We start from the raw sequence: 25,035 nt of genomic DNA on the forward strand, positions 1-25,035 counted from the left end.
TATTCGTTCGATTTGAATACACGATAATTTCGTTGCATCCCGGAAAGTGTTTCGGAGCATATGTTAACTCGCAGTGTTGATACACGGCAGGTTAGATATACTCTGATAGCGAGTTTTACGAATTCTTCGCCCAGTATTCTAATAGATAGATAAGTCATTACTGTCTTCGCGCGGACGTTTCGACGTCTTATCTTCTCGTAGTAGCAACCGCTTGTTATCGCTCGACAATTTCACACTCGTTCGAAAAACAGAAAGTTTACGATGATTCGTGCTCTGGCAAGCTCAGTGCACGAACGATCATCGACGAAGACGTTCCTAATTGCATTAAATCGTCGCAATTATTGCGGTCCGTTGATTTCGTTTTAAACCGCCGTGCCGCGGTAAACATTCACGTTGCATCCGGTGTATAAAAGAAACTAAGATGTTCTGTTACGCCAGAATACCAAAACTGATCCGTAAGTAAGAGCACTTTAAAAACTAGGTACGAACCAGAGATGGGTAAGTCTATTTTATTATAGATAAAAATTTCAATTATTTTTCAATTTCACAATGAAGAAATACAAATTTAACTGTTTGATCGAATTATACATATACGTTGGTCTTATTGAATTGGTATTCGAATAACATTTTACCCATCTTCTGATACAAACCTAATTCAATATTATCTGTTTTACACGAGTCTTACGAGAAATTAAAACTAGCTTTTTACTATTTCTGTTAAATTGATGTTGAGGGTTAATAATGAAGATCGCATTAAAATTCATTAATGTAAAACAATCAATAATAAGTGAAGAATAATGACATTAAAGCGTTCATAAAATTTGTTTGTAATAATGGTTGCGGACAGCTGTATTTTTTTTCCAACGTGATATTTGCATAAATGGTTTCGATCGATCGTATAATTAATATAGACTCTTGTGCTAATGCAACTGCGAAAGAACATCATTTTTTCGGGGAAAAGCAGTGATAATGAGGGAAATTAAAAATAACTGTCAAATGTGCTAAAGTCTTGGTTAAGTAATCATATTTAATTATACTTTTAAAAAGACACGCACGGCTCCTGACAAAGACGTTTACATGATATATAATGCGTACGTGATTATGCGCGTTCGCTGGATACTTTTATTCGCAAAATCACACGCATTTCCATTATTTATTTATACATTCGTTGCTGATGCAGTACTAAACTTACACTCGTAACATAACATTCGGGTAGAAGACTTTTTTTTAAATATTTTTATTAAAATTGAAAATTCTAATTTTCTTGCAAGTAAATCTATACATTCTTCAACAAGAATTCTGTTTATGGCAGTGGTTGAAAATGAACCAGTTTTAATAAGAACCAAAATGACAGACAACTATTTATGAATAAATTCGACATCTTTTATCTGTTGGAGCTTTGGAAAATAATGGACAATTATTTTCAGAACCTTTTTGATCCCTGGTTTATGGTCTTCAGGAGTTTTCCTTTCACTTTGTCTACATTGATAAATCGTTTCCCTCATTTTGGTTTTACTTGGGAATGAAAAGATGTACGAAGGGAAACCGAGGCAGAAAGAGAACAAACACCGTGTTGTTTTTTGTTAAAAACTGTTGAGACAAGACTATATAGAGAAACAGAGATTGGAATCTGCACCAAGACAATACTTCTGACAATATGGCCTTGCCTGTCCAACATACTTTCGCAAGAACCAATATGGTGTTTGTTCTTGCCTCTCTTTTCACCCGATTCTGATTCCTGCGACATTTTGTCATTCTTGTGAATAAAGGGAACTTTATAGAAGGGCAGCAAGTCGTTGGTATAAACGGAATGAAAAAAAACTGTTCGAGGCCATAAACTCTCATTGAAAAGTTTCAGAACTGTTTCCAGCAGTGAAAAGGATTGGAACAAGTGTAGTGTATGTTGAAATAGAATAGTATATATAATAAATTATAAACGTTTATAAACATAATATATAATTTCAGTCTCTGATACAAGCACGTATTTAACGTTTTGATCTCTGTTTTTGAATTATCCTCGAAAACACTGTGAATAATAGACAAAAAGTGTAAGCTAAATAGTTATAACAAATGTCATCTAATAATGAATATGGTAAACATAATTTTTTACAATCTAAATTTGAAAATATGTAAGTAACTCATGTTACAAACATGGTATTATGTATAAAGGTAGGAAAATAGAAAATACTTAGTACAAGATGAAACTGGAAACAGATTTTAGGTTTTATGAAAATAATAATGGAAGAGGAGGTATCATCAAATTCAGTTTACTAGGTTTTACAAAATTTTGCTTACCATATTTATTAATAGACTACGTTTATTGTAATTATTAGGTTAATTTTTCTGTACTATTTAGAGTATTCTTGAGAATAACCCAAAACCTGGGGCGTAAATGTTATTGAAAGTATTAAATTACAAATATCCACTTCTTAATCACTGAAATTTCTTTATATGTAACAAAAAATGTGTGTAATAGTAGGTTGGAAGGTGAACAGATGTTAAATTTATTTTCTTCTGTAAAAATAACATTGTTCTATCGCTCTTTTTCTTTGAAAATAAAATCCCCTGTATTTTAAGCACTGCAGTTGGAAAATTAGTTTTTATCAATAATATTATGAATAAGAACGGATATTTAAATTTATCATAAAATACTTTAATATAATGTAGTATTAAAATGAGGAATTTATAGAAATTTCGAACTCTATTAATATCCTATGAATGAAGCTTTTACACCATACCTAACAACACTGGATCTAAATCTTATAGAACATTCATGGAATGGATTATACCGCATTATACAATGCAAATACATATTATAATACAATACAATGGGTAAACGGTGTCGTTTCATCAGACACCTGTTGCTGTTTCCTCGTTTCGTGATGATTATCGCTTTGATCGTCACAATGATTACTGATGACCAACGCTTCGAACTTACAACGCATCTTTCAAGCACTTAGAACATCTAAATCCTAATATTTATAAGCTTTTTATTATGTTAGTGGTCATTAGTGACGCTAAAAAATGACGAGAACACGTAAGCTCTATCGAATATTTCTGCTTTCACATTAAAATTTGAGAATATGTCAAGGACGTTTTTAAACATGAAAAATAGGTGCAGCAATCAGTGTGATAAGGAAACTGAAAATTTACCTGGAGAAAATACAAATAAAAATTCTTTATTTGATCAACTTGGTATACTGACCTACGAAATTGAACTCGTGTCGATATTTATTCATTCAATATTGTCAAGAGCAAATGAGGAAATGCGGAAAAAGAAAGACCAAGATCAAGGATTGAATGAAATTGCTAACTTTTGAATCATTCTTTCGAAACTGACGTGAGTGACGATATCTCCTGAATAAAGACCTGAATAAGCACGAGTCAGACGAGGTGCTAATTGCTTACACTGTGCACGATGTAAGGTTCTTCCCAATACCGAGTACAACGAAGATTTCCTGAATTTATATTAAGTTGTAAACTAAGTTTCAACACTTTGATACATAACTCTGTCATCTTGGAAATTAAGAATAATACGTTTGATGCATTACTTATATGTGCAAGATTCTCTAGAAATGGTGAATCTCCTCAGAAATAATCTTACGAAGAATCCAATCTGACGATATTACAAAGCTTTAATTGTATTTATTTTGATTCGAATTATTTTTCGAGTTAGTTTTTGAAAGTATGAGGGTAATTTGATTTGAAATTTTTATAGTTAATGCTGTTTCATATTTCGCAACTATATTCTCAAACTATCTGTATTTAACAGTTTCATTAAGAATCTAAAAGAATTAATTCTCAATTTATGATAGTGAAGGAAAAGATCTGGATAGGACTCAAAAATTTCAGTTTCATGTTTGATTTTATACATTTCAATTATCCAAAAACAAAATTTTTGACTAGTAGACAATTTTGCAGGTTTGATCTGACAGTCAACTTGTTAATAGTCTCTCGATAAATGTGAAAACCTACTTAGTGACCGAATATTTGATATTATAATTTTATAATAATTGATTTTAAGATTTTTAAAGAAATAATAAATTGCTAGTCTGCATTGAACTGAAAACATTAATACGAATTGAATTGAATTTTAACGATCGCATTGCATTAACAATAATAATTGCCGTTTCTATTAGAAGCAATTTATTTAAGCCACCGTCGTTAAGTAATTTCCATGATCGTAACAATCTTGTAACTGATCGTTACACGTTAAATCTTAAAACAACGACCTGATTTCACAACGTTCCATAATAAATTCCTATGCGCCATGATACTTTTTTCAGAAGAATAAAATTACATGGCAATTAGCAAATATCGTGGTTCGAAGTTCTTTCGTCATAACGATCGTTAAATTTCATGGTGTACGATACGGAATTGTAAGCTCATTTATTTGTTGTCAGCTTCGAAACGCAGAAAAAGTGGATTATTCGCGTCACAGTTAGACAAATACCGGGAAACGTTGCTGGTGTAATTATTATGAATAATTGAAGGTTTTGCCGGCATCATTACTACGCTATATAGTCCAACGGAAAACTCCTATCAAGATCATTGAATTAATCATTACAATTTATAAGTCCCGCCACACGTGATGTGGACAACTAAGTAACATTTTTTCGAGTATTCAGAGAAAAAAAAGACGTTTTAAATCTTTGATAGTCAATTAAGTAAACTGAAGATTTAAGATGCAGCAGAAAAAACATTAAAAGGATCATTATAATAAACTCATGGCCGGAAACTCGACAATCTCGTGAAGGAAACGCTATTATACATAAAATGTAACGAAGCTTTGAGTCAGAACTCTGTGATTTTTAGGTTTCATTTAATTTTCATCTGCAATTTGGTACATATTCTCTGGCAATTTATTTTGGTTCTTGAATAGCTTAATATGCTATTTTCTAAACGAGATGGCCCATTTTCTAAATAATTACCAAAACGAGTTTTACTTCAATTTTGAGTAGGTACTCGAACAGATATACAGCATCCTTAACACATTATGTGCCAATGATGTATAAGTACGTCTCGCTTAATTGCCTTCCAACGATCGGAAGTGATATTTGTTCGCGCATCAGAATCAATTGCTTATAATTCTGAATTTCTATACTTCTTTCCTGGAATACAAGTCTCGTTTATATTTATTTTTTCCTAGATTCGTTTACCCTTATTCTGTTTGTCTCATGTTCCATTTGTTGCGTTCGTTTGTCTGAGACTTTGTAAAATAAAGTTGCCTTCATTCATTATAAATGTGCATACCAAATTTTATAAGAATATAATTATTTTGTAGTTAGTTTGTCACTATAATCACGTACTACTGCAAAATTTTCCATTTATAAGCTGAACGTTAATATATTTCCTACACCGCACCGATGGTATTTATCACCTAACACATACCTTGCCATTCCATGAATACAATATTTTAATACAACTACATTATTACAATTTGAAAACCATGAACTTGTGGAAACTATCAACAATATACGTATTATGAAAGCATTTAATGACCATGTCCAGACATACAATTACTGATAAAGTAAAAATGGCACAGTAATATCTTCAGAAGAAATTATCTCAAATACTTGAACACCCCATTTGTTACAATATTGTGGTCATATAATCGAACAAGCGTGTAGTTAATCGCAAAACGTCCGAGAAGATACTTACGAAACAGTAAATGTAATACAACAGTGACACTTCTTGTATTATAGGTAATCATATTTCTATCAATCAACATAGCCACGTAATGTTTCACAAATAGCAACAAATCAAATAGTTTTATTTCCATATTGAACAGTATATGAATTTTTCAATTCTTTAAAAACAGTTTTTCATCTTAAAAGTAATTCACAAGGTTTGAATTAAATTAAAGAGTTTAAGTAAATAATTATTACGTAAGGAAATACTGAAACATAATTAACACTGATTACATAACGTTCAATTTTGATACAATTATTTCTTCCCGGAAGTAAAAGTCCATATAGTCTACTATAGATATCAAACATTGAAATCATATGATATAATATGAAAATAGTATAACACAAAATATTCGGTAATTAGCTAATTGCTATTTATATTATAGTCATGACAGACAAACTGCTTAATATGTAACTTTACAGTCTACATTATAAAATATTCTAGTTTTGCAATTAGTTCGAGATTTTATCAAATCGTTACTATACTTTTTACAACTGACATATGTCATTCGTGAAATAATTTTCTCATCGATCTATTAAACAAATTTAACAATAAATTCAAAATTTCGTTGTAGAATAAAGCTGTGATATTCTTGATGTTTTTTATATCAAAACAAGAAACCTTATTATATGTATAGTTTTTTAAAATATATAGTTTGAAAATTAATAAATTGTAATGCTAAATTGGAGTTTCGATAATTTATTTCCACGACACACGTTGACTTTAGACTGCTATTTGGGATAGATTTAACTTTAATTGCAAATTTTTTACCGCGGTAAAATTATTTTTCGACCTTTGCAACGAAATATAAAATATCTGTTCTTGTTGCACAAGACTTCTTATTTTTACTTTATTTTTACATTCTAGCCAAAGAAAAAGTTTTGTTTAACTGCCTTCTTTAGAATTCTTAATGCTCTTCTTTAACCTTGCAGCGGACACCTAATGCAAATTTTACGATACAATTGGATACTTACGATTTAATTTTTTCCCGAAAGAGCCAATCCATCAGCGAATTAATTTCATCGATATTCGTTTTTGCGAATTTATTGCGACAAACAAGCAGATGCAGGAAGTTATATCAGGAACGTCAGTGATTCGTTTTTTAAAAAACATAAAATTTTGCATTGGAATTGGCCCATCCATATCTACTAAATAAAAAACTAGCCCCTATTTGTGAATAATTTTAAGTATCAAACTTGATATACCATTCAACTCTGTTCTAGGTACCAACGTTTTCCCTAACAATGGTAATTATTTACTTTAGCGATTCCTCGCCAATTTCGATGACCTTGAAATATATTGTCAAGGTCGCTATTATGAAGATTTTTTCTCTATACATATAAGCGCCGCTCGGCCTTAGTTTCTGAGATTTTTCTTCAAAAAGATCGCTGCTACTACAATGAATTCTGTCTATACGTACGTGACTGTAGCAGCGTGTGTATAAGCGTTGAATCCCCGATTGTTTATTGTTTCTATAGATACATCGAGGCGGTCGGCAATGGATGCGTATATCGGATGTGTATAAAAACTCGATGTGAGTAGACAAACAAATTTTACCCAAACCTAAAACAAATTAAACAAATTTTACCCAAACCTTACTTAAACCTAACTATTCTATTTAGTAATTATTATAATGGATTAGGTTTAGGTTAGATTCTATTCATTCATCTTCTATTTCAATTTTCTTTATTAATATTATCCGATATTAGCTAGATACAGTATACATTATTTGTTGTTGGTCGTCATGATTTTAGTACAAGCATACCTGCATTTTTTGATATAATGGCAGACATTATCCAATTTCTGTTAATAATAACGACAATAATAATAATAATAATAATAATAATAATAAAGAATTAAGTTTAATATTTTATCTCCAACTCAACTCGAGATTAATTCAGACATAAAATTATTTTTGCAAATATCTTGAAAACGAAGGGCGAGCGGCGGTAACATGTATAAACAAAAAATCTTCATAACAGTGACCTTGACAACATATTCCAAGATCATCGAAATTGGTAAGGAATCGCTAAAGTAAATAGTTACCCTAACAAATTCAAAATTGTGTGTTGCTAATAATCTAGCTGTTGATACACGTTAAATCCGTCATATAAAAGAAAGACTAATCCCAACGCAAATCCTAACACTTAAATGAATATCGTACAAAAACTAATTTCCCAAATTGAAATTTCAGGTAGAAATTTAGCTAATAATTATTATTGCAGCATTTGTTTTATTGAATATTTTCTATGAACGATAATAATTTCGATTAAAACTCTCAAGATAAATAAGAGAGGATTCCCACCACAATTTTTACGTTGTAAAAACAAAGTGGGTCATCAATTTCGTTTTCATCTCAATAAAGTTATTTAGGATTAGTTTGGTAAATTTACTTATTGCCCATGTGTAATTATGTTCTGCATTTATAACAGGCTAAAACATAAAATATTAATAGTTGAAAGGTTAATTCTATTCAAACCATTTAAGCGAAGCCTGTTAAAAGACTTCCATAATTAATTCTACCACTATTGGAATTTTGGAGAATTCTAAAGGTCTTGAGTGGGGTAATGAGGGAGAGAGAGGCTCTGCGAATTCCAAGAGTCTTGAGAATTGTCCAAACCCCCCATGTCTTCGAGCCCCCAAGACGCCCCATCGTTAATCACGAGAACTTCATCCAAACAGGAAAAACCAGTTCATTTTGTACGAGGAACATTTTACGTTGAGTTGTAACTCTATAGTGGCATGTAAATACAATTTATAAATCTTTGAAAGTAAACCTATCGTAAATACCCAACAGCCACATTGAATTTTAATTGATGTTTTTTGACATTAATTTATTCGCATAGATCTTCGAACCAAAACTAGATTTACTAGAATCTACGTTCTTGCGAAAATCAGAGAAACACACGCTATAAATTTAAATTTATCCAACGAATTCTTAACGTTATTTTCTAATGGAAATGTAAATAATTTTATTAAATATAATGATAAAATTATTTAATTTGTATACAGTTATAAAAATAAATTTATATAATTGAATATTAAATGTAAATTCGATAAAATTAAAAATAAGAATGTTTGTCTAATTGTGATATCGTTACATTTGAAAACTATAAAATGTACATATTGTTAGCAGATCAGTTTATTCGCATAGGACTACGTTTCTAGGAAACTTCTCATAAATTCATAATTGTGTCAACGATCAGACTTTTTTGCGCAGCTGCTGTTCTAGTAGACATACGAAATTAGCTCGTTATCTACTCATATTTAAATGAAACGTAGACTAAATCATTCGAAATTCTGCGCTATTATTTACTCGTTACAATATTTTATTTCGTTTGGAAATCTGATTTACATGTATATGTACTTTGATATTAGGTATACATACATATTGAGATTAAGGTGACTTTGCGTTTTTATTGCAAAGAATCTGCGTTCCGTCTTGTTAATGCATTGATAATATTTTCTATATAAGTAAATTGTGTTTTAATTAATAATTTCTTTTGAATACATTCTTTTATCAAATTCTTAAGAATCTTGTAAAAATAAAAGGTTTCTTTAGCACTAGTAATCGAATTTGACTTTTATTTATCACAATTCATACAATAGTAAACAAATTAGTATTTTCTATGCCTCATATGTATACTTTTGTGCATTTTCAATTATCACTTCGTTTAATGTAATTTCTTACATAAAGTTTGTTTAAATTTATTGAAACTATTCACTAATGAGAAAAGGTTATCTATCAATCCGGTCGCTGCATTATTAATTAATCGCTAAATAAATTTTAATTACTGTCAAACAAATTAAATTTGAACTGTCGTAAAGGCTTTCTTCCCATCTTTATATCTGTGTACATATCTCACAATTGTTGATCGGATTTAATTAAGTAATCTGCTGTTTTATCTGTAAATATTTCTTGAAAGTGTATCTGTGACAGATTATTGATTCGGTCAATATTATTTCCAACTGTTGCTCGCATGCTTTGTTTGCGACACACGAACGAACCGAATTCTTCTTCCAATCGCTTCGTCTATAATTGGTTCGTATGTCAAGGAACTGGTTGAAGGGCAGCTCACTCGAAAACTGGCTCTGAAATCTCCATGTTGTTTTCTTCTCGCAAACTGACATTACTGGCAGAACACCTTTCCTTCTTTTCGTTTATTTCGCATCGAGTCGCTATCTAAAACCGATATTCCGCACAATTTGTAGGAAGTTATTTTCATAAAAGCATTTTTTGCTATACAGGACGACTCTAAAAAATAGGACAAACTGCAACTCTTTTTGAATGATTAACATAGGACAGAATTATTTTGTTAAAAAAAAGCTATGAATCTTTTCTATTACGTCTTTTACTTTGTTTTTTATATTCTTTTCTATCTGTTCAAACTACATTATTCTTTATCATAAGCTAATAATTAGGTAATTCATAAATAGAAATTAGAAAAAATGAAGATACAATTTTAAGACAAAGTTTTAATACACAACGTAGAAAAATAGTTCTATGTTTAAATCCAATAGGTAATGAATGTTTTCCAAAAACTAAATTGCAAAAAGGAAAACGAATAAATGATAAGTATGCTCGCCTTTTTGTATTTCAAATGTCAAGACTACTCTGGACCAATAAATCAACGCGAGAAACTCAACTGCAGTTAAATAATAGTAATAAGTAGTAATAAATATAGTAATGATGTAATGAAATGCGTGGCTTTTCGTTCCTTTATGTAACAAATGTTATGGCCTCTATGACCTTTCGTTAAGGATTAAGATAGGCAGTCTTTTCTTGCGAAAATGCATTTCTGATACAAAAAATTCAAAACATAAAATTCTCTTTGACGATTGAGACCGTTATCTATTGCAGTACGTTTATTATTGTCTTTCTAGCGAAACATAATATGACGACGATCACAGTCATTTGCCAGCATATGAAAAAAAATCTAACTATAACCATCGTTTATAAGCTAAAGCATGACCTTTAAAAACGTAATACTTTATGAGATATTTCATTATTTCATGAAATCATTGTATTTTATCAGGCATTAAAATGGTCTAGCATTATACTTCTTTACATTTTTCGTCAAAGTTTTAAATTCCGTAATAGTTATGCTCGAGCAATTATTTTTAATCGAAACTGCGTTTCATCAATTGAAACTAAAGGCTGCAAATGCACTTTGTTTCCAGGATTCCTTTTTTTTATAAAAGTATGCTGATAGCAGTTGTACCCGATCAGAATATTCGATACGTATCTGCAACATTCTCTGCATTTTTATTGCACTCGATTAATACACCGAACGTATAAACTCTTTCATTGCGTGTGAAGCCTATTATAATACTCGTAAAACCGATTCGATTAAACACAGTTAATAAACAAACTCTAAAAAGTAATGGCACTCGAGACTCAAATCTATTGTGAACTGAATGAAATCTGTTTATATATCATATTGTTGCCTGATGCCTGTAGCCACACTCATCAGTGTTACGTAATGTAGTACAGTACTGACTCGCTTCTTGCATCGATTAGCGATACTCGCGACGGAATCACCTGCGTCACTGTTTGTGTTTCTTCAGCTCGACCATCGACTCGAGTGGCAGGTAGATGATTAAAAACCCATTTGTATGGTGCCGGTTAAATTCGACAAGTCCTGAGAACAAGAACTTCGTGATTCCAATTTGATCACAAAAAAGGGGTAGTGCAGCACGATGTATAGTATACAGTTATAATTGCTCTACCTCCCCTATTTTTTAATGTATATTATTATAGTACGCTTGAAGGTAAATCACAGTTTGTCCCAGTGTTTAGAATCACCTTATATGCGGTAGGCTGCATATGGTATACAAATTACATTCATGGCGAAAGCAATTGCAAGTTTTCTGTCTCTGGTGCAAAAATGAAAAACAAAAATAATGTAGTGACAGCGCCACACGATGATTTTCCACAACGCTCTTTTTTTGCGTGGTATTCAACTTGACTTTTATAGGTGAGAGGCTTTCAAGGTGATATCAACGTTTGATATACTGTGATGCGAAAGTGGCGCTTTAAACAATCTTTTCAGTGTATAAATCTTATTTATTATCGACCGCTTTTGTCGGTTACGCCGCACGTTAATTTGATATATTAAGTTCTTCGCCAGATTTGATATGTTACAATAATATTTCATGTTTAAGAAACACAGTGTGTCTCCAGAAATATCTGATCACGATTAGGAAGATTAATCCACCTCATGGGACAAAGAAGAGTCCTACGATAAATTTTTCGGCAAAAAAAAAAATTTCAAATCGTTTTGGAAAAATTATTTTCGATTGCGGGGGCGAAATCCTGTGCATTTTAGATAAAAAAATTCAGTATGGGCGTAACTTTAAACGTTAATAACTTCTTAACGAAGCCTCAATCAACAAATTGGTATTCTTGATCTTCGTTTCATTTTGGCATCTAGAATCTCCCATTAAAATTTTTCCCAGAGGTGGCCGAATACCCTATATATTTAGAAACATCGTTTAGAGTAAAAATTCATTATAATTTGCAAAACTTAATATCTATTATAATGTTTTCTTCCCTAATTTCGCTACTGCCCAGTGGGTAATGTCAGCAAGCAATTTCCTATTTTTATTTTGTGACTTGTACATAGTTACTTCTTCGATATGTAAATTTAATTGTATTAACTTTCTTATATTTAAACTGAGAACTAAAATCCAAGATTTTTTGCTAAAAAATGTGGAAAGCTGTGGAAGAATGGTATTATTAAAAGAATGACTGTTTCTTATCGAGAATTCTGACATTACTTGTTAACCAACTCAATAGAAAAAGGAGGACCTAAATTACGAACAAAAACATCGTAGTAAATATTTGAAACTTACGAAAGAGCGCGTACGAATTTTTGAAATTCCTGTAATGGATCGTGACCACTTTTTCTACGAGTTAGAAAATTTAGAAGAGTATCAAGATATTCATAAAGATTTGATCTTAGGACAAATGTTGTTCTTCGTTTCCGGTTGTACCGTGTCACACCGTCTTGATTCATCAAAACAAGTACTGTTTGTATTAGTAATAAACGACAATATTACTTATTCTGTACAGGCGGATTTACTCGAAGAAACTGATAACAGTACGTGTATGTTTGTCCTTGCCAGGTACTTTTTTTGCAAAACTTTACTGCCAACAAAATGTAGTTATAACGCGGAAGGAAGCGTTTTTAGTCATACGAACTCTCAAATCTTAGCTATTTATTTCAGGGACACACTGTATATCACTGTCAAGATACTTTAAGTTTATCTACCGGTTGATAAAATTTCATGTATAAAAAATGAATATGCATACAAGTAAAAATCGAGATAGTCCGAGTTCATGGCTACTTATTTCAAGGACGATAAATGCCGAAGCGATTCGCGACACTCGATTTTCGTTTTTTAATTTTCTACTCGTGAAATCGAACACTTAATAAAGCGGATAATACAACATTTTTATAGTTTTTTTCTAAAAGAAAGTTACTCTTCGTCTGATCAATTCAACAAGAATTTATTCAAGGTACTTTATAAAAAAATCAAGCTAGTAGTTTACGTATAAGCTGTTATTCAAATTAATCCTTTCTGATTAAGACATTTTCACTCGACAATGAGAATTTAAATAATCTATAGTATGAACATAGAAATTAATGGACTCATTGTGAATTATATTATGTAATAAAACTACAAGGGTAAATGAAAATACATAATATCTCTGGAGACGAAACACCAGGGACTTATAAAAAGTGAGTCAAAAAAATCGATCTAACCGATGATCTGACCCAGACCTGGCCTACTTCTGATGCCAACCTAGTCCAAGTGTGACCTACTTTTTAAAACACGACTAACAAACTCCAGTTATCAATTCTCTGCTATAGGATGCTTCAAACGTGATCGTATAATTTATAGATTATACATTTTAACAGTGGAAGTGAGTCACATTCATATTCATAAATTCCAACGGTGGATTTTAGAAAAATTAAAGGTCAAGGACGCAAATGCTGAAATGGATATTAATTGAACATACTTGGCAAATATTTCAACCGGTTACACTGAAATCTACCTATGACTTTTTAAATATTAATGAAACTTAAAAAACTATAGAGACAAATGGTACATATTGTTGTTGACTTTATTATATTTTTAGACTGTATGTTGCCTTTTGCTGAATTTAAACGTGTTTGATAAATAATGGTAAAATATATCGATTTTTATACTTTATTTTCTGCTTTATTGTAGTAAATTGGAATTTAAAATTTGCTAATTTTAAAAAAGGAAAAATAAGAATCAAAATGTGAAATAAAATGATACATATTTTATTTTACTGATATTTGTGATTATCGGAATTCATTATTGAATCGTACCGTCGCGGCGATACTGGCCAGGTAGTCGCGTGAGTTTTCTTTTAAACTCTGAGGGGTTGTAAGGCCCTCTTAACCTTCGTGGTACGCGGGTTCCTAGCCGTCGCTCGCCAAATTAATCTTGAGCGACTGTTGAATTGCCGGATTGTTTCGAATCGAAATCCGGCTGTTTTCTTTAATGTCAAATCACGAGTTGTTGCTCACGAACCGCTTGAGCTGAGTTTTCGCGAAATGATGTTCGAACAACGAATGGTTCACGAGACGATTGAACTTTCTAAGCTGCGATTTCTTCGAAGATCGAATGACGAGTGTTCCCGAAACGATGGAACTGCAGATTTTCGACCGTTGTCTTCGAACCTTTTGAGACGAGTTAAAGATTTTGATCGTTGTTGTCTGAGATTTCAGCGACGAGTGTCGAAGTGTCCGGAGCCCGTTTCCTCCTCGGCTTGAACCCCCTCCGAGACGCGATTTTGGGGGTTCGTCAACCGATTCGCGTTGACTTTTTCCGTTTATCGATTGGCCATCGACTTGGGGGAGGAGGATCGATTTTCCTGCCCCGTTGACCAGGAAACTCCTCCCTCGCGCGATCGTGGAGGAGAAAGAGTCCCATCTCACCCTGGACGAGGGTGACCGCGGTTTCCTCCCCAAGTCGAAGGCCCCGTTAATTTTGCAGAGGAAAAAACGGGACTCCGAATTACGCCTAGCTACACGTGCGTTGCAGACGTTTTATGGCTGCATTGTTCCATGAGTTGGCGACGGTCGTTGTAGAAGACCGTGCCACCCGCGGAACAATGCAGCCCTTCGTCGGTCAACTCGGGCCTTGCACTTTCGAAAAGCGAAAGCGCTTGAATGCTTTACAATGAAATTTGCCAGATGCGGAATGTTCGAAGACTTTTTCGACAAAGTCAAGGTTCCGCATCTGGCACCATAAACGAGCGGAAAAACCCGAGCTGACCGGACGGAACAATTATAAATATGAAAAATATGGAAGGTAAAGTTAAAAAGAACTCCAATTACTTGAAAGTCTTACAATCAACGTAATAAATCACATATCATTTTCTTAGTTTACTCTATTCTTTTTGAGACATAGTTTCATTATGTTTGGATTCGGTATAAAATAAGCAAAAAGTGGTTATCGTGTCATCGATGTTGATTTGGAACGTGTTTTCAAAAACATACTAAAATTTCTTATTCTTGTGAAACTAAAAATCTATTCAAGAATTTATAGCTCCTCAGTTTTATTAACATTACATTTTAAATAGTTAAGATATAACAATATATTCGTTTCGTGAAACAGTAGAAAAATTTCGGTAATTATTTACTTTAGCGATTCCTCACCAATTTCGATGACCTTGAAATATGTTGTCAAGGTCACTGTTATGAAAATTTTTCCTCTATACATCTTACCGCCGATCGCCCTTTGTTTTCGAGATATTCGCAAAAATTGTATGTCTGAATTAGCCTCGGGTTGAGTTGGAGATAAAATATTGAACTTTATTCTTTATTCTTTATTATTACTATTATTATTATTATTATTATTATTGTTGTTATTATTATTGCTATTATTGTTGTTATTGATGAAATAAGAGTAAATTTAGCTTGTGTGTGTATCGTCATCGTGTGAGATGCCGCGCGAACGACGCGCGGCATAATCGATAAAACAATGGACGGTTGAAATCGACGATGGGTTTTTGTTTCGGGAGCACGCCGTACGGGGAGTTCTATTCTGTAAGCCAGTGGGCTATGTTCGGTGGTTTTATAAAGGAAAGAAATGTCCTATGTTAAATAAATAAAACACCAATCGGGAGACGACATTGCATCATTATTTCAACATGGTAGCAGGTCCGTGGTTCATTGAGTAAGTGAGGATATGGGAACACGTGGCAGCGGTTCGAAAAGTGATATAAAAGGTAAGGAGAGGTCAGGTGAAGTGATCAAAAACTCAGTGAAACAGGAAGAAAGTGGAAAACGATTTGTGGATATCGTAAAGAAAATTATAACGTTGAATAAAGTGAATAAAGCTTCTGAAGAAAACGAACAAAAGAGAGGAGTCAATATGGCGGACGAGTTCAAGATGACGCTACCAATTTTCGATGGAAAAGACTACAGCACGTGGAAGAAGAGAATTACAATATTTTTGAGGATGAAGAAGTGTGAGAAAGTTATTGAACGAGAGAGATCCGGAACGGATAATGAAGCCGCATGGAATGATACAGATTTGAAAGCGATGAACTATATATATAGTGCCTTGTCAAATAGACAAATGGAATTTATAAATGATGAAACAACAAGTTATGGAATAATTAAGAAATTAGATAAACTATATCTGCGTGAATCAACCTCACTACAGATATGTGTGAGAAATAAATTAGATAAAATTAGATTAAGAGATTATACAGAAACAAGTGAATTTTACAGTGAGTTTGAAAAATTAATAATTGAACTAAAGAATGCAGGCGCTACAGTGACTGAAAAAGAAAAATTAAACTACATGTTGAGAACGCTGCCAAGTTCATTAAGTCATATTGGAGATTTAGTCGATGTATTACCCGAAGGAGATAGAACTGTGGATTACGTAATTAATAAAATTAAACTATGCGAAGACAGAGAAAAAGAGGAAAATCAAAATTCAAGAAATAAAGGTGTGAATTCAAATGTATTCAAAAGTGAGATGAAAAAGGACAGAACGTGTTATAAATGCGGAAAACCAGGGCATTTTCAGTACGAGTGCATGAGTCAGGGCAGCGCTGGAAATTACTGGAGATACTCGAGGGGAGGTGGACAGCAGCAAGCGCGAGGAGGCGCACGCCATTACCACCAACAGCAGCGAGACGGCTACAGCCAGGGCAGAGGCAGCGGAAACATCGGAGGTCGTGGCGCAGGACAACGGGGACGAGGCGGTCAACAACGGCAAGATCGTCAGAGCGCAGACCAAGGAAGGATGACCTTCGCAACTGAGGTAGAAAATAGAGTAGGCTGCAATGTCGTGGTGAATAATTGCGAAAATAAATTAGAATGGGTCTTAGATAGCGGATGTTCGGATCATATTATAAATGAAGATAAATATTTTGTAAAGGTTAGTAAATTAAGTAATCCGATAAGTGTGAAAGTTGGAGATGGTCGTACAGTAAAAGCAACTAGTGTAGGAGATATTATAGCTAAGTTTGTGACAAATTATAATGAAACGGAAATAGAATTAAAAGACGTTTTTTTTGTAAAAGAAATGGATAGAAATTTAATGAGTTTTGGAAAAATCGCAGATAAGGCCAAAATTGTTTCAATAGGAAATACCTCAAAGATTTACACGAGAGAGAATAATTTGATAGCAGTCGCGAATAAGGTGAATAATTTGTACAAGATAAATACCGTTTTTGAAAGTAAACAAAACTATGTGACCGAAAATGTAAAGAATGGTATGACGTTGAAGGAAAAATATCATAGGATGTTAGGACATCTAAATTTTAAGTATTTGGACATCTTGAGTCGGAATAAGTTAGTCAAAGGACTACCGAGTAATTTAGAGAGCGAGTATTTGAAGTGTGGTACGTGTGTACAAAGTAAAATGACTAATACGAGGTTTGAAAATAATAGACAGAGAGCAAGGAATATAGGAGAAATTATTCATGCAGATGTAAATGGACCCCATAGGATAATTGGATTTAGGGGGGAGAAATATTTCTTAATTTTAATAGATGATTATAGTAAAGCTGCAAAAGTATACCCAATTAAAGAAAAAAGTGAAGTTTATGATTGTTTTGTCACGTATGTGAATCAATTAGAAAATTTAATTGGAAATAGAATTAAGCGATTAAGATGCGATAACGGAAGAGAATTTTTAAATAAAGATATGTATAATTTTGCTAAAGAAAAGGGAATTTTTATTGAGCCGTGTCCTCCGTATGTTCACGAATTGAACGGAACGGCGGAACGATACAATAGGTCGGTAATGGATACCGCGCGATGTTTATTATCTGATGCGAGAATAAATGGTAGATTTTGGCCGGAGGTAATTAAAACAGCTGTTTATTTAAAGAATAGAACCTTGGCAAATACAATTGAGAAAAAGACTCCGTATGAAATTATGATGGGAGAAAGACCCGATATTAGTAACTTGAAATTATATGGGAGTAGAGTTTTTGTAAGAGTCCCGGAAGTTAAAAGGGAAAGTAAGTGGGATAGAAAAGCAGAGTTAGGGGTATTGGTCGGATACGAAGAAGTAGGTTATAGAGTCTTAATGAATAATAAAGTAATTATAGCTAAACATGTTGATATTGTTGAAGAAGATGTAAATTTAGTTGGATTTAGAGATAACGAGGAAATTAATGGAAATGAGTTAAGTGAAAATGAGATTAATCAGGGATGCAAAAACGATGTTGAGGAAAATGAAGATAACGATTCGGATGAAGAGGAAATGAATGAAAGTAACGAGCATGTGAATAATGTACCAAGTGCTAGCGATAAAAATGTAACATTACCTAGAAGGTCAGAGAGGAAGAAAGGTCTTGTAAACAGGTATGGAAATCCGATAACGAATTGTATTTATGTAAATTACGTAAGCGTAGATAATCCGGAAAACTATAATGAGGTGATAAATAGTAGTGATAGTGAGAAATGGCGAGATGCGATGAATAGAGAAATTGAATGTTTAAATAAGAACGATACATGGAAATTAGTTGGAAAACCGAAAGAGGGAAAAGTATTAGATTTAAAATGGGTCTACACAAAGAAGTCTGAGGATAAATTCAAAGCTAGAATTGTGGTAAGAGGGTTTCAACAAAAGGAAATACTTGAGGACATTTATTCACCTGTTGCGAGAACACAGACGTTGAAAATATTATTAACTTATTGCGTACAGAACGGTTTACGGATAGATCAAATGGATGTAGAAGCAGCATTCCTAAATGGAAAAATTAAATCCGAAGTATATGTAAAACAACCTCAAGGGTACGATGATAATACGGGAAGAGTATGTAAACTTATTAAGTCTTTGTACGGACTGCGCGAAAGTCCACGAGCGTGGTACGAATGTTTAGATGAGTATTTGACAGGATTGGGATTTAAACGTAGTGAAATTGACTACTGTTTATATTACATGGAAAATAATAACGAGAAAATTTATTTGATAATTTTCGTAGATGATTTATTAATTTGTGGTAGAAATAAAAAATTAATAGAATTTATTAAGAAGAAGTTAGCTGTAAGATTCCGAATGAAAGATATGGGCCAGATAAGAACTTATTTAGGAATAAATATTGACTATGAGTGCGGGAAAAATTCTATGACATTAGACCAAGAAAAGTATATAGAGTCATTGGCGAGAAAATATGAAATCGAGGAAGCTAAGTTGTATGCTACTCCAATGGAACAAAATCTGAAATGTGAACCTGCTTTATCAGTGTCAAATGATATTAAATATAGAAACTTAATTGGGGCATTGTTGTATATAAGTTCGAGTACTAGACCGGATATTTGCTATTGTGTGAATTACCTAAGTAGATTCCAGAATTGCTATGACCAAAGTCATTATAAGTATGCATTAAGAATAGTGAAATATCTATATTACACTAAAAACTTAAAATTAAAATTTGAACGAGATGTAAATTCTGATGTATTAGAGTGTTGTGTGGATGCCGATTGGGCAGGAGATATTACTGATAGAAAATCTACGACAGGATATGTTATAAGAATGTATGGTAATACTATATTCTGGAAATCAAAAAAACAAAACATTGTAACGAAGTCGTCAACAGAAGCAGAATATGTAGCGTTGTCTGTATGTGTGAGTGAGATCAAGTTAATTAGAGATTTATTGAGAGAATTTAGAATTGAATTTAAAGATCCGATCCGAATCTATGAGGATAATGCTGGTGCAATAAGTATAAGTAGATATGGAAACATAACGAAAAACTCTAAGTATATAGAAACGCACTATCATTTTGTTAACGAGAATTACGTGAAAGGAGTAATTGATGTAATTAAAATAGAGTCAGAAGAAAATCCAGCAGATATCTTTACGAAGTCGTTAGGACGAATTAAATTCGAAAAATTTAGAAAGAGTCTAAAGTTGTGTTAAAATATAAGAAATTTAAGTCGAAAATTGTGAACTGTAGGAAAGCTAAATTTAAGGAGGCGTGATGAAATAAGAGTAAATTTAGCTTGTGTGTGTATCGTCATCGTGTGAGATGCCGCGCGAACGACGCGCGGCATAATCGATAAAACAATGGACGGTTGAAATCGACGATGGGTTTTTGTTTCGGGAGCACGCCGTACGGGGAGTTCTATTCTGTAAGCCAGTGGGCTATGTTCGGTGGTTTTATAAAGGAAAGAAATGTCCTATGTTAAATAAATAAAACACCAATCGGGAGACGACATTGCATCATTATTTCAACAGTTATTAATATTATTATCGTTATTATTAACAGAAATTGGAAAAATGCTTTGTATTAAAATAATGTATAACGTGTCAAGGTAATATCGGATAATATTAATAAAGAAAATTGAAATAGAAGATGAATGAATAGAATCTAACCTAAACCTAATCCATTATAATAATTACTAGATAGAATAGTTAGGTTTAAGTAAGGTTTGGGTAAAATTTGTTTATGTCGGCCGTCGTCAGGAGACCGGCTACTCAAATCGAATTTTAGGCACATTCATTATTCGCATCCATTGCCGGTCGCTTCGATGGATCTATAAAAACAATAAACAATCGGCGATTCAACGCCTACACACACGCTGTCACAGCCACGTACATATAAACAGAATTGATTGTAGTAGCAGCGATCTTTTTAAAGAAAAATCATGGAAACAAAGGCCGAGCGGCGGTTATATTGTCTCTAGTGGAAGTGACGCACTCGGGGCTCAACGCTCGGCTATAGCGTGGACAAGAAACGATTCTTGATACTTTGTTGACGCCTACTGGAGGCGGCGAGTGTAGAAAAGAACAGCGAGCATATGACAAAGAGAGACTAAGCGCCTGAGCATCGCCGAATTTGCTATCGCTTCCTGCGCTTCGGGTAGGCTGTAACGAAACACAGGCGATGTTTACGCGAGTCACCTCTTGTGGTAGAGGTCGGAAATTGAAATACTGATTCTGTATAGGCTCTCGTAAACATCGCCTGTGTTTCAACACAGCCGATGTAGAGTCACCTGAAGGATGCATGCCTTTGATCGCTTATTGCGTTAGTAAATAGGATCTAAATTGTATATCGTATTAAAAAAGTGTCACGAATATGTTGATGAAGTTTGAAAAAAGGAAGAACCAAAATAAAGATAAATTTCGTTGTTGATTTAATATTGTATATTTACTAGTTAGTTAGTCATAACTTTAGTACATATATGTATGTATCGCTCCATTACTGCAATATGACTCAAAAAGATATAACTTGCGAATTTGAACTGTTTAATCAACTTATTTTACTCTGAATTGTCTCACGATTTCAGCAAATAAATGATAGGTCAATTAAATTACAATTCCTTTTTTCAGATAAGGATACACTTTAAATTGAAAGGGCAAATGTATATTATAATTTATGAAAAACAATAATAAAAATTATGTTGTACTTAATCTTAGTTGAATCAAAAAACTGTCACAGACATGTTAAAAGTTTCAAAACAAGAAAAAGAAAAATAAAAAATTTGTATTATTGCACTAGTGTTGCCTTAGTAATTTGAATCCGTATTGTATGACAATGTTCGACAACCGACCGTCAAGCGCGCCGCTATCTTGGGGAATCGCCCATAGGAAGGCACACTCGCAGTGGGGATAAGTAGAGGGGATACGATATTTGCCTATATCGTGGACGAATTCTGAGCTTATATAGAGAAAATACTGTATAGAGAAAAAATCTTCATAACAGTGACCTTGACAATATATTTAGAGGTCATCGAAATTGGGGAGGAATCGCTAAAGTAAATAATTACCAAATTTCATTATTCCGACAATTATACATTTTCGTAAAACATTACGGAACGAATAATCATGATTCTTCTAGATCATTTACTGAAGTGAAACGTCAGATTGCATTTGACACTTATAAGTAGCATACAATTATTTCTTTCCGTGAGAACGTTTAATTTGTGTCTAATTATTTAGAAAATACACGATAATTACTAACATGTGAACATGGTAAAGTACCTACGTCGTTTGAAATTCGCCGACAGATTTGCGTCACATACTTTTTGTTTCCGTTTATTTTTTACACCTCGATCGATAGTTAAGATAAAGATTTTCAAGATAACCGTATCAATTATGTTAATTGCGATATACATAAAAAACAGTTTGATGCGAATAACGAAACGACGTCACAACTACATTTGTATTTAAAGCGTGTTTAGATGTCGTATTATTTTTTAAAAATCTATCAATTCGACGTTTGAAAGTCGTTTTTTAATTCTTTGAATAATCCATACAATTTCATTGATCCGTATAAAATTATTGCAAATAAAAATCTGATTTTGTAATAGGAAAAATAAACTATAAACTAGAGCAGCGATTAAATTGCAACTATAAAGTGTTTCCAACGTGAAAAATCGACGCTTCCTTATCATTTCGATGCATACGATACTTTTTTTCTTATAAATCGGAGAATAAAAAGCTCTGTTTTAAGTACTATTTTGATACGAAACACAATATTGCTGCGTTTCGTTTCGGATCTGTTAGTTGACCTCATCGAAGACAGTTTATCTGGTGTATTCTGTCTAAAGCCGAGAATTGCGTCTACACTGCGTCGGCAAAGAAATGACTTTGCCGCGGTGCATAGCAGTGGCACGGCCGTGCCGCCTTGTGCCGCCTTGTGCCGCCTTTTGCCGCCTTTTGCCGAACGCTGTGCCGACCCAGTGGGGACGCAGCTTTAGACGCGATCCTATTAATCGTTTGTCTAACAGTCTCCAATTACTCAATAGTTTATTAGAACATAATTAGTCTTTAACAGATAACTCAAACAAATAATAGCGTCGTGTCTAAGACAACATTTTATAGATAAGCCACACACATTAACTATTTTTCCTAACACGTTTGGGCTTTTCATATTACATATTTCAGATATACAGGGTGCTCGGCCACCTCTGGGAAAAATTTGAATGGGAGATTCTAGAGGCCAAAATAAGACGAAAATCAAGAACACCAATTTTTTGATTCAGGCTTCCTTAAAAACTTATTAACGTTTAAAGTTCCATACCGATCAGAAATTTTTTCGGCGAAATTAAAAAACTTCAAATCGTTCTGGAAAAAGTGTTTTCAGTTGCAGGGGTCAATTACAAGCATTTTTGGTAAATAGACATATCCCCAAAATCCTACGTTCTTGTGAGGAAAAAATTTGTGTAGGGTGTTACGAGCGGGAGCGCGAGATCCTGGATTCGGTCGAGGGGCAGTACTCGACCGGTGGTTTTGGGTATGGTTAGGAAAAGAAAGGAGGTCCGGACGAACCAGGGGCTCTATACCCTGGGAGCCGTAGGTGGAGGTTACGTGGACAAACCAGGGGCTCTATACCCTGGGAGCCACGGGGTTAGATTTATAGGGAAAATGAATGATTTCACGGACGAACCAGGGGCTCTATACCCTGGGAGCCGCTAGTAGGAGTGGACGAACCAGGGGCTTTATACCCTGGGAGCCACGTAGGTTTTTAGGATGTTTTAGGATCTTGCTCTCTGTCGTGATGGTACACCTCGAGCGGTAAAGGTGTACCGGGTTCGTGAGATACCCCTAGCCTTACGGTTAATATGGTTCAGGGTTGCCTTGAGTGAATAACACACGTAAGGAACAATAACTTGAATATATATTTTTGACGATGCTCAAGTACAGCTATGGGTTTACAAGAAGTTGTACAATTGCTAAATTGCCTCGAAGGCGAAAGATTCGTTATCGGCTTTTAACGCGGCGCGTTCGCGGGAGCTCTACTCGATTAATGGACACTCACTGATAAACCGCTAAGGTAGATAGTCGTAGATAGTTGCTTGAAGGGGATTATAGCCCGATCTTGCCCTGAGTGTCACAGTAACGTCGTGCCAAGAGTTTAGGTAAAACTGAGCTCCCCGAGTAAGAAACCGCGGCCCTTATATAGTTGAAAATGCCCAGTACTAAGGCGGGGCATTACCATAAAAGGCAATGAAAATTGGGCCGGGTGTGCGCATACGGCATGAGTCAACCCCGTTCAAAGGGTTGCTCGCTAGATGCTCGAGCCAACGCCCAAGTCACCAAACGTTTCAGCCCCATGCATGAATGATATGTAACAACACTCCCCCCCCTTAAATGAAACGTCATTTAATAATGGCGCTTTCATAATTGGGACTAAAACGTTTGGTACATCATACTACATACGTGCACACGAGTACATCCGTCCACACTGTTCACTGACTCATATGGCCCATGCACCGCGACACTAGCACTGAACTGTTCCGGTTTCTGTTGATGTTGAAGGTGGAAAGGACAGGTAGTCCTCCGGCTGCTGTTGGGTGGTGTGTGGTGGGCTGGTGGTCCTTTAGTCTGATTCACTACTATCTTCTGACAGGTGGGCATGCTTAAGTTTATCCTCATGCTTCACTATTGTTTTGTCGGTCGTTGATTTCCAAAACGGCATTGTGCGTTTTCGTTTTATCTATTATTTTGAACGGTCCGATGTAGTGCGGGTCGAATTTGCTGGTACGTGGTTCGTTCAAGACATAAACATATTGTCCAATTTTGAATTCCACTGGTTTTGAGCGTTTGTCGTAATAGCGTTTTGAGCGCTCCTTTGCCCTATTCAAATTATTTGCAGCTATGTTACGAATTTCGGTCAATTTGGTGGTTAATTCTGAAATGTATGATCCATAGGTCTGTAGCTTCTCTCCGGTAGGGAATGATGTTGGTATCCGTGCAGGTTTTCCAAATATTAACTCGAATGGTGTAAAATCAGTAGCTTCATGTACCGAAGTATTATATGAAAACATGGCGAATGGAATTAACAAGTCCCAATCTTCGTATGAATTCATATAATGTTTCAGGTAT

At 34.0% G+C, this 25,035-nt stretch overlaps 1 protein-coding gene across 1 annotated transcript in view; it reads left to right on the forward strand.

Moving 5' to 3' along the window:
- Nucleotides 1-225: 225 nt before the first annotated feature.
- The window catches only part of LOC122402053 (scavenger receptor class B member 1-like), an 88,373-nt gene continuing 63,563 nt past the window's right edge, over nucleotides 226-25,035 (forward strand). The window contains exon 1 of the mRNA XM_043404564.1: nucleotides 226-455. Within this exon, the coding sequence (XP_043260499.1) occupies nucleotides 422-455 (34 nt within the window). The 5' untranslated portion in view covers nucleotides 226-421. The remainder of the gene's footprint in view (nucleotides 456-25,035) is intronic.

The sequence above is a fragment of the Colletes gigas genome, unplaced genomic scaffold (assembly GCF_013123115.1).
Source record: "Colletes gigas isolate AHSC1104 unplaced genomic scaffold, ASM1312311v1 Colletes_gigas_Sc00032, whole genome shotgun sequence".
NCBI classification, from domain to species: domain Eukaryota; kingdom Metazoa; phylum Arthropoda; class Insecta; order Hymenoptera; family Colletidae; genus Colletes; species Colletes gigas.